At 39.9% G+C, this 16,818-nt stretch overlaps 1 protein-coding gene across 1 annotated transcript; it reads right to left on the bottom strand.

Annotated features, from left to right (window-relative positions):
- Window positions 1-5,167: 5,167 nt before the first annotated feature.
- LOC124112859 lies at window positions 5,168-14,962 on the bottom strand. Its single transcript, XM_046473030.1, has 6 exons — window positions 14,003-14,962; window positions 9,413-9,500; window positions 8,646-8,851; window positions 7,832-7,905; window positions 6,639-6,840; window positions 5,168-5,583 (listed from the first exon to the last, which is right to left on the bottom strand). Exons 1-6 carry the CDS (start codon window positions 14,333-14,335, stop codon window positions 5,467-5,469), a joined length of 1,020 nt encoding a protein of 339 aa, XP_046328986.1. The 5' UTR covers window positions 14,336-14,962; the 3' UTR covers window positions 5,168-5,466.
- Between the last annotated feature and the right edge of the window lie 1,856 nt (window positions 14,963-16,818).

Below are 16,818 nucleotides of genomic sequence, written 5' to 3'. Positions count from 1 at the left end.
CAGTCATTTTCCACTCGAAACCGTCAATGTGTCATTTTGCATCTAAATGTAAATATGAAATGTAGATTTGGCAATGAATTTAGTGAGACTGTCTAACACATTGTCAGTGGATGCCCAGCTTTGGCACAAACACGGTATCACGACATGATGCTGTAGCTCGATCATTTATTCCCGTCTTTGCCATGGTTGTGGTTTTGACACAGAGGTCCATCCATGGTACGACCCAGAATAGGTAGAGGGCGTCATGGAAAATGATAAATACAAAACTGTTGACACTAATGTGATTGGCAAGATTCAGGAAAAACATTGCAAATATGCGGACCTCGCTTTCGAAATGTCACGATTGCATCCCAAGTACCACAGTTGTCCGACTCTCCATTGATCTCGGTGTCTTAGGTTTGGTACCTCCCAATCTGTTGCCAGACATTGGCAGTGTACCCGGGTTTGTTGCCCTTCTGACAATCTGGGTAATGCAGAAGGATGTCGTGTCGGGGAGTCTTCATATTCTCCGAAAAATCGGTGTGTTCGACTTGGCAGCGCTTCCATTCGCTGTCTGGGCTGCGTGTAGAGGGGGCAAGGGCCCTGGGCTGATGATGTGCCTAACCACCCTGACTTGCCAGGATCACCCTAACCCTCTTTGCTGCATTTTTTTATTTTTGGTCTGTACGGGGATGACATTGGTCGTGGAGAAGGAACGACCTTCTGATTGACGTCTCTCTGAAAATAGCTCGCCAGCGGTAGAGCAGAACGGTTTGTGATGCAATAACGGGAAATCCCGGTGTTGAATGAAACCGGTCGCCTGACAATGCTCTTGGTTAAATTTAACATTATTGATATTATGTCACGGCATGTCAGCTTGATTTCAGGATTGATGTTAAATCTGCGTCATATCAACGCCATATCCTACAGTCACTATTGTTATACATATTCAATGTGCGCGGAGTCGTGTGGACATAAGGAGAATATTAAAATATCAAATGTGTGATAAACCCTTCACAAAAACACATGTGTGTACTAAAGAAATCAAGACCTGGATATTAACCAATGTTGAAGCTCAATGATGGCAAGAATTAGGCCATTATTATTGGAACAAAACATCCGCTATATAAATCAACAGACACAATCACCATTGCTGACGCATGAGTTCAGTTATTTAGAAGCATGAAAGATCTAGAATCGCCTGGACGACAGTATTGATAATGCATTCGACATAACATGAAGTTTAGTCATTATTGGATATATTGACTTCATCTTAAAGATTTGTTAGACATTAAAAATGTATGCAGTTTGATAAATGAACCCACGCGGATACTAAATCCGATAATTGAACGTGAAGGAGTTTCTGTTGATGATTCCGGAGCGATTGATTTTCACAATGTGCTTAGTGATCACAGGGGCATGTATATTAGTGAAACACATTTATCAACCAAATCATCATTTACAAGAGATTATTGGTGTTATGGAAGAGGTGAATATGATGAATAACAACCTTATTCCATCAACTGATTGGATTAAACATTTTAATAAATGTAAAGATATTTTAGAATCCTTTGAATGTTTTTGCTCAAGTTTAATAACTATATCAAACTTTGTGTACCGTCTATAAAAGTTAGAATTCGACAAAATGAGCATGGTATAATTACTGAATTACTGAAAGCAATAAAGAATAGAAGTAGGAATGCAAGCAAAACAGATGAAGACAAAGGCAAATCCATTGGTCGGGCGAAAGCAGGTTCCAACACTATGTCACGGATGGACGAGACTGTACACCCTATAAACCCAGGAACAGATACTATATGTAATATATATTTAGGTGTCCAGAGAACATATGATGAACATGATATAAAAGGACTGACACAGATTTATACAGACTTTATTATCTATAGCAGGCTCATTCTAATATACTAACCAAAACAGTATCTGTGCTTAATATAAAGTTTCATAAAAAATAAAATTATTCTGAAATTAACTAATTTGTCTTTCATTAAATATTCATGAAGACATATCGACTATGAGGTTGTGATTCACAATTTGCATATTAGCGTGTTGCGTGTTGGTTGGGAGCATGCACACAATTAATGTTCAGGTATCAGGTGCTTATAAAAATATTTTTGTTTAACCGTAGATAACGCAATGACATGGCTTGCTGAATATCAACGTCTACGCGCCGTGGATATGCTGTAAACAGGAATGGCGCAAAACGAAGTTGCCACACATTTCAAAGTTCATTGAAACACAATATCATCTCTTTGGAGGCGTTATCTACGGCAGGGCAACACTCTTGACTTGCCACGGGCCGATCGTCCACGTGTAACGTGACGTCCACAACACAACCACATTCGGTTGTTGCATCTAAGGAATCGATACCGAACTGCCACAGCTGTGACCAATTAGGGACAGGACCGTACGCAACCGGCTGAGGGAGCACAACATCCGGCGCCGACCTCAAGCGAAAAGCCCAATTTTGCTTTCACGTCACCGTCATGCACGCCTAGCGTGATTTAGACAGCCGCGGGGACTCCGAAGACAGGGACGACAAGACTGGGACAGTATACTGAGGAGCCAAGGTTTCAGCTCAGGACAAATCTGATGGCCATGCAGGGGTCTACAGGCGTGCAGGAGAAGGTTTCAACGAAGCTTGCGCTACTCAACGTCCTCAGTTTTTGGGTGGAATGCAATGATTGAAATCACAACTCATGGGAGAACACAACCAATCATTGTAGATAGCAATTTGAATGACGTACGCTACCGGGGCGATGTCGCTCGAGATCATGTTCTACCCGTTGTGCAATGCAGGGACATAACGTCACGTTGCAGCACGATAATACATGTTATTATACATAACCTAAATCCACATAAATCAGTTCCACCTGATAGACATTATCTATTTACAACAGCATTTTAATGAAAATATCTCAAATATACACGGGTATGATATGTTCAAATAACCACATGGACTAACAGATATTGCCAAAAGTAAAAGCGGATAGTTAACTTAAGGAGTAGCAAGTTAGCCTTGCTTTCAATGGTGAAAAAACAGGACTTTACTTGTCAGCCACAGATGAACTGTCGTCTGTATTAATAACTATTCTAGCTATCACAGATAATCGAAGTTTCTAATTAAATCGGCGATAATTAAATACCTTCTCAATGTTAATCATAAGTTAATCACGGGGTAACTACCGAATCCTAATCGTGTTCAATGTTTCTTGAATGGCGAATGGTATCTCAACAGAAGTGTCAATACATATATCCTGTTATTCTCAGGATAAAAGAATCATTCTCATGAATTATAAAACAGTTTCCAGTTCTCGAAGCGATTTTGTGTGTTGATGAGATTGTCAGTAGTAACGCTAAGTGGATACTGTGTTGAAAGTTTAGTTTGTCGAATGTTTGTCTTCTTTGTAGCATGTAAATAGGCGATAATGTTGCTTAAGTTATAACTAGATGGATATCGAGCAGTTCATGCAACATTTACTGATGGAACATCATGTCTTACTTTACAGCATCAATTGAGGAAGAACTTGGATGAGTCGCCATCCAGAGAAGGAATCATACTTCTCACATGGTACTGTTTCTGGAGACGTACGTTTATTACTTAATGATGGAAAGAAAGGACAACTTCGGTAATGCTTCACAAGAACAACGAATGGTGGCGTTACCGGGTCCGACATACATGGGGTGGACGAAGAACGAGCTCAACAACCAGGCCTTTTCCCCAAATGGAACATCTTCCTCACAGTCGTCCGTTCGAGTCGGAATAAATGACTGCCATCACTACATGAAAATGATATTTATGCCTAAAATATTAACACGAAGACATAGCGTAGCTCTTTCCACAGTTGAAAGCGGATTCCGGTACCCCTTCCATTTAAGAACATGCAAATACCAATACTGAATCTGTAAATTTGCTACAATGCATTTGGAAACACCTTGTGCACATCGATAATCCAAGTAACCAAGTCATTTTTGATAAGGTTGCTTGATTAATACAAATATGAAGAGCACTCTTTGATGCCAACCAGACTGTGCTGTCATTGTTTTCATCTGTCGAAAGAATGGATATTGGGTGATGAAAAGCGTTCCCCACTGGCTGTATTGTATGTTTGAAAAAAAAGTTTAACTTATTTTAAACTATTTATATTTTTTACCTGGGAGCCCATGTGGTTATGAAACTTGTTACAGATGCCATACATTTGTGACATAACCCCACCCAACAAATGCTAAAAAGTTCAGTTTTTGCAGACGTATTATTGCATGGTATGCCTAAATCCTGTGCCTAAAGAATTAGAAGTCTTCTATTACCGAAACCCGATGAACATCTCTACCTGGTGTCGGTCATTCAACAGCACTGTTATTGGCAGGTTCGCAGAGTGTCGGTGATCCTACTGCACCGCTACGACACCACTGGGGCGGAGTGTACGAGTGGTCTAAAGCGTCAGGCAAGGAAGAGCAAGGGTTGGGGATCGTATCCAGTCCGTGATCAGGTTGTTGACCAAACTATGTCCACAGACCGTTACGGTCCAGTGATTTGTTAAAGAAAGATTACCCTTCGTAGTAACACATTCAGCCTCATCAGTGGGTAGTATGACCCGCTTGGGCTAGCACATAGGCGGTGCAATGTAGAGTTAACAAGGGTCTGGCGACCTAATGTTGTAGCTTAAATCTCCCCAAACCATCACATTACAAGTTAACATTTCAAGGGCTATTCCTTATTGTACAGGCGGCATCCTAGGCATTGACCTCAGCTGTAGACCTTCTAGTGTGACTATTCAGCCGGTGTTTGCTATTCACCTACATAAAGGATACTTTAGAATAAGCATGGGCTTGCTTTCACCCTAGATCATGACAGCACGTGCAAAAGTCTGGTTTTGGTTGGTTGTGTTGGTGTGCATGTGTGGAATGGACGCCATATTAAATTAGATCTAGTTCTTTTGTCGTCATTTCAGCATTTTCCAGTCAATTGAAACAAAATGGAATGGTTACACTTATGAAATGTCTCAAAATTTGTTCGGTGTATATATTCCATGTGTCATATAATTCAAGCTGTGATTGTCCAACACACAACTATTAGTGTTCGCACGAGGGATGGAAAATAGTTACAAGATATCAACAAAAGCTACAAATAATGATTTTAATACAACCAAACCAGAAGACATGTAACAAATGGCGATGTGCGACAGTTGTTTGTACGTAGGTAGACTCATAGTGACATCAGGACAGCTGCCATGGTCATGCGCTTGTAAACACACGGTGTGTGTAGACAATGGAACAAAATGTTTAAAATTGTCAATAAGTGTGTTAACGTAAGGTGTAGTGCTGCCGTTACGGCGATCCTGGCCTTGAACCATCACTCGTAGCTTTGAACTTATCGCTATATATCACAAAGGGTGGCTATCAGTGTATCGTCACTCGGCAGAGAATAGAATATGGGATTATGTCCTTTGAAAGTTAATGACCCCAACGTCATATTTGAATGACGACAGTGTTGACGTTGACGTCCCCGCGTGCCATTATACGGTAGGGTTGTACGTTTGCTAGTCTTTCCGGGAAAGGCGGCAAAGCGGCGCCATCTATCGCCATCTAAAGAGGAAAAATATCAAACGCATCAACTTCAGAGTCAGTAAGTTTGGGAAACCCATGAGCACGGATGGGGCGCTCATCAACTTAATCAGAGAGAGTTTAGGATTCGAATCCACGATCATATATAGGTTTCCAGGACGCCTAAGTAATACAATGACAACTAAGAATGAATGGGTTAATATTATCCAAGGCCGCTTCAACAAATCTACAATTTCTTTTAATTCAATTCACATTCAATTAATTTTTCGGGGCAATTTTATTGATTATAATTGTATCATTTCACTCTCATCGCTTGTCTCTCGGGGTATCTTCGTTTGCATTGGTTTGCAGCCAATTGACATTTACATGGCATTTACACAAACCCTTTTTTTAAATTCTAAGACAATCGATTACTAACGAACAACTGGGTTTTTTTCAAAACAGAAATCGCTCGGAGAGTTTTTGTAACTGTATCTGAATCAGGAGACGCGGATGGGATGCGAACCCAGTTAATGTAACAAAATAATATGCTGTATCTATTGATCAGCCATATGCACTTCATACACTTAATCACAATTGAACAGTTTATCAGTTTACTTCTTAGCTTAAATTGATTTCTGTTCATTAGTGCATCTAGATAGTGGTTATAAGTGTATCTTCCGGGGTCAAAGTTTGTCTGAAGGCACGATATGTTGGATCATTATTGGAACTACGAAAGAAACAAGCCGGGATTATGGCCATTATGTGCGGATGTTGAAAGGTTACTTGAGATAGGTACTTCACAGTTACGTATTATAAAGATCAGTCTTGACGTGCGTGAAACACTATCACTTATGTTTGTTTGTGCGTATGTTGTTTTCACAACATTACAACTACAATTACAAGGCAGCCTTGGAAATAATTGAATCTGAACCCATGCAAACTAGTGAGTGATATTATGAGCAAAGCCCCATTCCGTCATGGCGCGAAGCCATGCAATCAATCAAGCCTGACGACCGATGCAATTTACGACAAGACGCAGAGTGCCGTGGTATTCTAACCCGTGTTCTAACATGAAGCCAGCTTTAAAGCAATACCGTGTAAACGCCTTCCTTGAGTTGGACTTCTATGTTAAAGTCCTGGCGGGGTGGTAGAATCATCGCTGATACATTCCCGGTCGTGCCAAAGGTGCCGTTAGAGACTGTGGTGTATGTGATGCTGTTTCGGTCAACTCTAAAGATTACATGGAATGTAGAAGTTGTGGCTCCTTTTGTGGCTCCTCGAATCACTATTTCCATCCTGCAATTACACAAAGAATACATTTCAATCAAACCAAGAAAAGGGGATTCAAACATGTGGAAGATTTACAGGCCAAATCAGTTCAACATCTCCACGGTAAATTGAAGGTGTGTGAACAGTGTCACAGTATCAATGTAGCAACAGTCCATGATGCTATCGTTTTATTTAATGCAAGGTAAACAATTTCTTCAATTAATTTGCTTTGAATATCGTGGTATTGATTGGGAGTGGGGTGGAGAATCTTGCATCTCAAAGCATAGAAAAAAATTCTGAAAAGTGGAGCCAAACATGTTTTGTTTTTTAGGTTTTTTGTGTGTTTTTGTTGTTGTTGTTTATTCGTTTTGCTTTGTTTTGGTTTTTGGTTGTTGTTTTTATTGTGGGGGGAGGCGCACATAATGTTTCACCAAGTGTGCTAAGTGGATGATTTATTTCGTGTTTGTAAATAGAAAAGATGTATCCTGGATGGGTTTCTTGTATAATCCAGTGAAAGGTATTCCAACAGGGATAATGTGAGGTAATGAGGAATCAATGTCCAGATATCCTGCTCGAAAACATCATCTTGCGCATAAATCACGTATAACGTTTGAAACCGACATACCTTGCACCTGGTCTGACACTCACAACATTTCGAACATTGCTTGCTTGTAAACAAGTTACTTGTCAATATGAATATATCAAACTCCAGAGAAATCATAAGAGGTCTTTGATTCAAACTGCTAGGGCGTCGTTTCACAAAGCAATCTTAATGCAACGAATGACGTAAGGCTATGTTAAAGTATGTGAGTTTCGATAATCTTAGTTGGAACGGGCCCTGAATCCCAAAGTGGACATTACCAGCCAAAATACCGAAGAAGCATTTCTTTCTTTACCATTGATAACACTTCAAAAGATACGATTACTAAGTAACAAGATTATGTATACTAAGTCACATTACGGTGTTAAGTGCAGAATGTCTGACGACATGCTGTTGATATCACTAATGTGTCCTTACTTGTTATCCGTCAGAACTCCTTGCAACGTCGCAGTGAAGCGACTTGCTGGGCCACAGGGGAAATCTGCCCGGCCCTGTATGATAGCATAAAATAATCCTGAATCAAATATTGAACTGAAAACCATAAATCAAGTATAACTGATGATCGTTTCGTATGAGTGAGTGGGTTGGTTTGACGCCGCTTAGAACAGTATTCCGGTTATATCATAGTGTGTCAGCTTCACCTGGGAGGAAATTGATGCAGGTCCTAAACCTTTACCACTCATGAACACGTGAATTAGGTGTGGGAGTTTGTATGGTGACTAGATATTCTTCAGCTACAGCTTCAAAACCAAACATATTTTTATTAAACTCAGAGCCGAAATATTTTCGGGCAGACAATATTGTCAACAGCAGAAAGTGCACTTTTTTTCAAGTTCTTTAAGGGACAAGGTATCTTTTTCGATAAAATTTCGAATACAAATGTGATGTTTCTCTCTATATTTACGTATTTATATATGTTATTTACACAGTTTAAGCCAACGGTAATGCTAACACATTCATATATATGTTTCACGCCAAACCGGACTCATTTTCATTTAGTAGGTAGGCTCGCGTGATGAGAACTAATTTTACTCGCTATGTTTGCCTGAAATCGCATCACATTACGATCATAAATGTCATAAAGAGAATTTCAGAAAGAAATACATCTTTTTTAGTGGAATCTTTTGCAATCGGAATTATTGGATCAGTATAGTTTGCATGTTATAGATCCGAAATAGGGCTAATTTACAATAAGGTTGATATTGTTGTTGCAAAAAAAGTCATTCCTCACGGTATTTAGGAATCTGAAGCGTCCACAGAGGTCAGTCACTTTCTGCCACATGCCGGTAGATGCCTGGCACACGCTTATGGAATTCATGTGACAGGACCGGAAGTCGTCTGTGCACGTGTACTTAGCCTCGGCTCCCATGTAATGGCCATCATACTTTACCTCGCTGTTTGGTACCCCTGGAGGCGGTGAGCCACAACCTTGGAATTCTGCATGGGAAGGCGGACATTATCTGTCGGATAATGGCCCTGTGATGTAACGTTATGTATAAAAGGGTATTTGTGACAGCCATGGAAAATGCAATAGCTATCTATAAGGTTAGCGATTTTTCTTGGAGGGATTAACATACAATTCGACAAGACTAAATTAATATTGTTTTCGGTATATACTAGAACTCAGAATTCAAACTGCTCCATAATATCTAAAATCATGTTCTTATTCGTATTACCCGTGAGGATACGGATCTGAATTGGCCTTCATCCACTTCTTGTCGTGATGCTACTAACGGGATCGGGTGGTCAATCTCGCCCGCTTGGTTGATGCATGTCATCGTATCCCAATTGTATAGATCAATGCTCATGGTGTCAATCACTGGATTGTATGGTCCAAAGTCGATTATTTACGGACCGCCGTCATATAGCTGAAATATTGCTGGTGCGGGGTCAAACCACAGACATCCAAATCTTGTTCCTAATCTCTGTGTCCCATAAAATCTCATTTCAAACAGTCATGTGTTATTTATGCCACCTTCGTATTGAGTCGATGCTTACCTTGCTGACAAGCTGGACGGTCGAGTCTGTTGACTGTACATCGGTATCCAGCAGGACACTGGGTCCCCCAGCATGGACCAGACAGAGCCTGAACAAAGGAGCATCACGAAAACATCATAATATGGACACACCACTGGCATTTTTTTCGAAACCCGAAAATAAATTGTCTGTAGCTGAAAAACAGCTGGTCTCAATACAAAATCACAGCCCCCTTCTCCACCAACCCTCCCCCCTCCCTTCCCCCATCAAATGATCGGTCCCTCAGGACATGATAAATAACTGATATTCAGTTTGTGTGAGTTTGTATGTATAGTTTCATACCCAATTCGCATTATTACTAAATATTACTGTCCTGTGTCGCGGGAATATTTTCAAAACATCGCGTGTACGTGTGTACTGATGGGCAAAGTATACAAGACCGAAATTCAGAATATCTCCATTTTGCATAATTTAAAACTATAGTTTGATATGTTTCAACCAAACGCAGCCAGCAACATCGTTTGTGAAAAGGTTAATTTGATGGCTCACATACGATATAAAAAATTGACGTGCAGAACGACCTCCAATTGGTATAAGGGGTATGACGGATTTGTCACATCGACAATTAGCATCGGAATTTACAGCAAAACATCACAACAATCATGCCACAAAGAGTTTCACTTCAGCAGAAAGAAAGGGCCATCGGAATGACAAGATGGGGCCAACAACCTAAGTCTGCGCACGCATCACAATCACCGGATCGACTCCGCTACACTGGCAGTACCAGCGATAGGCATAGGAGCGGCAGACCACCCGTGACAAGGCCCAACGTAGACTTTCTCCGGGTTTTGTACCTCTGTAGAATAGACTCTTGTCGGTGATGTCATGGGCTGCAACCAACCTTGCCAGTCCACGGACAGTGTCTGGGTGATTCAGACTGCATGGTATTCGGGCGTAGTGACCGTTCCGTGGAGTAGCTATAAGAAGCCAACGTCGACGTGAGGGATTGAGATGGGCGCGTCATGGTGTTGGGAGGAATACGTGGTGACGTCAAAACAGATCCTGCTCGTTGTCGATGCCAGTCTGGCTTTCCCATGCTATATAGACCAGGTACTTTGCCCTGTTGTCCTGCATTTTTTGCAACAGAACTCAGTAACCCTGTTCCGACCGGACAACGCTAGATATCACACGACACGGACCTATTGAACGTGAACACGTCAACGTCTTGCCGTCTATATCTCCTGAGATGTCCCCTAAACATTCTCAGTTAAAGTGCACGATTGCTGTCGCACATGTTTGACTCACTGTTGTGAAATCACTTTACGTGGTATTGATAATATACTTTCAAATATGAGCGTTATGAATCTGTCAACTGTAAAGATTACAAACATTGCGTTACACTTGTAATTATCTTTACACTGGGTCATTATACCTCAAAAGGTCACGTAAAGTTCCGCTGTCGCTAATGCCATGTTCCACAAATTAAAACTGTGCAGGAAAACATATCTGACAACCAGAGCTTATCCAAACCGGTTTCCATCATTTTCAAATATCTATCTAATATTTTAAACAATTATCTGTGTCAGTTGCACGACAATGTCATCAAGACCATTGTTCGAAAAGTGTCTACGATATACGTGAATTTTGCCTAACAGTGGTAATAATATTCTGCTGATACAATATTTACCGTCATTATAGAAGCTTTGTTGTATAAATCATCCCCAGGAACGTCCCTTATTATGATGTCAGTAAACATTTACCTCTTTTGACAAGGTTTATGATAGTTCCAGGCGGTAGATTTTGAAAGGGGTTCATTAAGGACGTAATCATACGTGACCCGCTTAATTATCCCCAGCTAGTATCATGCGACCCAACCCTACTACTGTATGTACATGCGGTGTCAGAGTACCTGGTACGAAGGAGTTTTGGGGCGCTCCGTACACTTTTATCATAAAACTTTTAAAAAAAGAAAACATCCCATGTAATTTACGTTTTGTAATTTACGCATATGTCATGTTTGGAAAGTCCTTGAGGATCTGTAAGCGACTACACAGATGCCACTAGAAGTCAGCAGGGACATTTTGGTAAATGATTTATGATAAAACATTCGATTTTTCGATTTTCAGTTGTCAGCTTGTGAATAATTCAATTCATGGTCATTATTTCTGTAGAAATGTATGTGTGGTTTTCGGAATACGTCGATATTTTAATCCCAAACATTGATGAATTGTTAGAAATATCTCCGGAATGGACAAGACATTGTCAGTGAGCTGTTGTATAAAACTGTCACTGAACGTAAATTACCAAACATGTCAGGTAAAGTTCATTTATGTTATAGTCAGTTAAACGTTCACTGTTGCTGACATCGTCTTTTCAAAAGTGATAAAAATTAAAGAATTAAATTCATAAGTATTATGAAGAAACAAAATGTTAATACATATACTTCTATCCTATCGCATTGTACCCCACAACTTTCAACTTTATGTACACCATCAATAATTGAGGAATAATACATTTACATTCTTTGTAAACCATCACCCTTCCACCAAACATTTTATTTACGTCTACACAACAGATTAGATAAGAGTTAGATTTGAAGAATTCATTTGTTCTTCAAGAGCTTTGTCTTCTTTTCAGAAAATGCGATGTTGTGTTTGGTATTGTTTCTTTCTCCCGTGAGTTTAATTCTCAAAACAAGAGATCATGTTGGGGTAGTATGAAAATGTCCTTTGGTAACATTCTTTGTAGTATGGTGTCAAAACACTTTTTTTTCATAGTTGCATGCACTTTTTTCTGGTTTATGTCAATCACAGTGATAGCGCATGGTGATGAAAACAAGAACACGACGACAAAATGGTCGGCGACGTCAACGTGACAGGAGAGAGCTCCAACGTATTTGTCGCTGACACGCCTGACACCATGTTAGCATCACTGTTGAATTGATTAATAATAAGTTTGTGCTTCTAAACACATGTCGATTAGCAACGGAAGTAAATTCAGTGATAAAACTCCAAAATGCTGTGAACTGATTTTGTACCCAACTTTACGAAGTATTATGTTTTCATTCCCTTTGGTGATGAAACACTTTTTGTACCCACCTGAACTAGAAATAACAGAGACAGTGAAACCACCTCGTTTGTTTCACATTTGGATATATCAATAGACATTCATAACGGCCAAAACTCTGACAAAAAGACTAATGACAAGAGGGAAGACTTGAACTTTCCAATAGTCAACTATCCCTTTATCAAGAGCAATACTCCAGAAGCTCGAACCTATGGTGTCTACATTGCTATTTTAGGTACAGAAGAGCCTGATCTTTTTACGAGGATTTCGAAGAAAATATTGAGACTATTGAGTGAGTGAGTGAGTAACGTTTAACGTCACATCGGCAGTATTTCAGCCATATCGTGACCGAGACTATTGCCCAAAAGTTGTTTGGTCAAGGTTACAACACTCAAGGCCTCAGTAAAGCTTTCAAAATTGTTTTATGGTAGACATGGAGACCAGTTCCAAATCTGACGCATCAGTGACAAAAATTATGTCCGATGCAATTCCTTATTTTGACTTGTACCATATGTTCACATTTTTTTAAGTGAACAGTTGATTAAACTCTAGATCTGCATGTATTTGTTGCGGGTGCCACTGGTCAGATAGGATACGATCATCTTTTCGCGAACACCCGGTATCATCACTATTTGATTGGGATTTATAAACACATACTTATGATATAGTAAGAATCACACAATGGACATTTATTATGATTATGGAAATGTTTTGTTGTTGTTTTTTTCTATTTTTGTATAGACGCTGACAAGTATCTTATGTAAATTTACAATGGATATAAATCTGGTGCTTCCGTATGTCGTTAATACCAACGAAGTCTTTCTCATGCATCACATCACATCACATTTAGTTTTGGATACCATATCACACCATCCTTTTATCTTTTATTGTCAACAGTTTCCCGATCAAAAAGATGAACCGGTGGTTGTTTCCTGGAGTGTACGTGTTTTGTTTCCAGAACCCATATTGGTTTTGGTTTTCGGTCTGAAATCCTCATGCAATGTTACCCTTGTAGATGAAATAAGTGAACTTGTTTGGGGGAAATGATTGGGGAAAACAGTGTTTTACAGATCTTAAGTATAGTTAATAGTTTTCAAGATATAGGAGTGCGATGTTGTTTGTTTGTTTGCTTGTTTGGTGTTTAACGCAGCACTCAGCAATATTCCAGCTATAAGACGCCGGTCTGTAAATAATCGAGTCTGAACCAGACAATCCAGTGATTGATATCAAGAACATCGATCCACGCAATTGGGATGCGATGACATGCATCAACCAAGGCAGCGATCCACCCGATCCCGTTAGTCACCTCTTACGACAAGCATAGTCGCCTTTTACGGCAATCATGCGTTGATGAAGACCTATTCTACCCGGATCTACCCGGGTCAAGATTAAGAGTGCGATGTAAATCCTATAGCACACATGTAGCTTTACAGTCCCTTGCCCCTCGTGGTAACCACAACTAATCATCTACAACAGGACATGCTATTTCTATCACCTCGTCATATGCCATATCATACATGAAAATATAAGTCCTAATGAACTCACCGCAGGCCACAACTCAATGTCACTGAAGACGTAGCCTTGTTTGAAGATGACGTTGGTATGATTGCTGATGTTGCTGTTGAGGTGGCAGGTGCGTGTCACCAGATCAAAGTTAAATGACCTGCAGGTTGATGATCTGAGGCACTCCGAAGAACAGCCATATATTGTGGAAGGCCGCACGATGTCAAATATATAGCCCACCATGGCACTATCTTGCTTCAGTAAAGAATCCGTGTCAAAACAGTTGCTACATTTTACAGGGGACTTCATAACTAGGAAAAACAAAACTAAACACAGTGTCCCAAGAACCATCTTCCTCGCTATGATATGATGCATGTCGTCTGAATGTTGTACACTGGACTTTCAGCGTCTTGATAAATTCGACGTCTCCACGGAATTACAAAATAGAATTCCTTCTCAGATCCTTAATGTCATGGACTCTTCTTGGGTAATGGAGTATACACTATGTCGTCATTGGGGCCACGTCGTGTTTGGTAAACTTGTTAACTAGTATGAAGATCACGCACGTTATTTCTTGTAATGCGATTGTCACACGGAGATAGGCGTGTCACTCAGTTACACACTCGCCCACGTTTACTGTTGAATGGAGGTTGTGACATCCGTCGACATCGGTTTATATATTCAATCACTTGCATACATGCACCACGATTCAGACGCCTCTTTCTCGTGTATACGACGTAGCATAACATCCGCTACCAGTAGTTGGAGTATCTCCAGCAAATGATCACTGTACGCCTGGTATTGATTTATTCATGCGTGCTGATTCTAGTCCCATTAGAATAGGTCCGCCCCATGAGCTGATGTCCTATCCTGTGTGAGCGGAAGGCCGGGGTTAGAGGATGCCCTGAGGCTGATTCTAACCGCAATAGAATAGGTCCGCATTAGCAGATATCCTACCCCCTATACTCCATAACTGGTCCGTCCCATTTGACAAAGTTTTGTGTTACTTTTGATTTTACTCATTACAACTCGCATGGCTTCACGGAGAACTGAAGGGCAATCCCAGATACAAACGTTCGCTTGATCTACTTGTCTAACTCCTCGCTGCATTAGGAATGCGATGTCCTGCCCATATCTAACATTTGAAGCGTAGAAACTACCCCTCGTGCCGTGCAGTGTGTTGAAGTGCATTTTGAACACTTGTGTACTGATGTCAGTCCCAGAATAACTATTAACAACTATTAACAATGCATTTTGGTAACATTTTATTAATTATCCCTAAAGTATCTACAGATTATACAATAACATTTTATAGAATATTATCTGTCTGGCTACGTCTTGTTTTCTTATGTTTGTATGGGTATCAGTGCGAGACTGGGGTATATGAACTGCAGCTACTGCAGATACACGACTAAACTTGGCATTAGAGGCAATAGATTTAATTGTGCTTATCATCCTTCGATCTCTATGAAATGTTATGCACATGTGTTATCTGCTATCTCGAGATGTTTTCCACCAAACATGAACTGGTTCAGCAGGGCCACTGCCAAACAAATCTTTTGTTGTTTTCGAAATGTTGTCATCTAATTTCCATTTAGTGCAGTATATTCTAAATGAGTCAAGGTTTTTCTGTAAATCGGCGGGGCATCTACTAAATAAGACTGCATCATCTACATACAGTATACTTATACAGTGTAATCACCAAGATTGTGATCAACATTTACATCATGACAGTTATGTTCCAACAGAGACTGCTCGAGGTCATTTATATACATTGAAAATAGTAATGGCGATAAATTCTCTCCTTGCCTAACTACGGAAAGGCTTGGGAAAAAATAGGATATTTCATTTGACACATGATAACACACGATTTGATACCGCTTTGGTTGCTATGCTTAAGACTCTGCATTGCCATATTGATGATACACGTGTTGTCTTCTCTTCAAAAGTTATTTTTTTCCTAAATCCAGCTTGCGCTGGGGATACGATATTATTATCATCAGATTAAGATGACAATCGTGTATGAAGTATACTCGTAAATGTGTTCCCAATCAACTAAAAATCGTGATAAGTCTGTAAGAGTTCGGGTCTAGTGTGTGTCCTTTCTTTTTAAAAACTGTCTTAGTCACACAAGTATCTGGTATGTTACCGGTAATGAACACGGCATTAACGTTATCACGATATACGGGTGCTAATAATCCCTAATATATACGCATTATGGGTACAATGAGATCTATACCGAAAGCTTTCTTATTTTGCAAACTTTTTACATCTTTACGTATTTCTTCGATTGTGATATCACTTGAGCATTTGATCATCGTGCATTGTAGTATTTTATTATTCGTCATCATTAATTGTGTCATTCATGTCTTTGTTTAGTGTTCATAAAATGTTGCGATATCAGGCTCAATGTTATTCACCTTACTCTTATCCTTGTGAAGAGCGTTCCGAAATTCACTTGGACTATGTTTTCGATTGGCTCTAATAATGTGCATAAACCGTTTCTTAGTTTCTTAACATGCTTGTCTAAGCATTTCTTATATGCCTTAGGTTGCTCTCGGAAAAGCTTTCTTTTTTCAACAGTGTTAGTTTTCTTAAATATATATTTTAGCCTTAGGTAAGTAGTTCCTTTGTTTTTAACATTAATGACCGAACTAAGGTTTTTTGCTTTCTCTTAGTGGAATCGTCCGCATCACGCCGGTAACAAATTCTCACGTGCAGCGTGGACAAGCACATGTGCGACTTCGTTTCCTATCTCATTCAGCGTCAGGGTCAACGACTCCCAAATGTGATGACCTTGCTAGTGTGACAAGACAATCAACACGGTTTCTGTAGACATTATCAACATATATCAGGCT

This window comes from Haliotis rufescens, unplaced genomic scaffold (genome assembly GCF_023055435.1).
Source record: "Haliotis rufescens isolate VD_foot unplaced genomic scaffold, xgHalRufe1.0.p SCAF_5, whole genome shotgun sequence".
NCBI classification, from domain to species: domain Eukaryota; kingdom Metazoa; phylum Mollusca; class Gastropoda; order Lepetellida; family Haliotidae; genus Haliotis; species Haliotis rufescens.
This window is presented reverse-complemented; position numbering and strand designations above follow the sequence as displayed.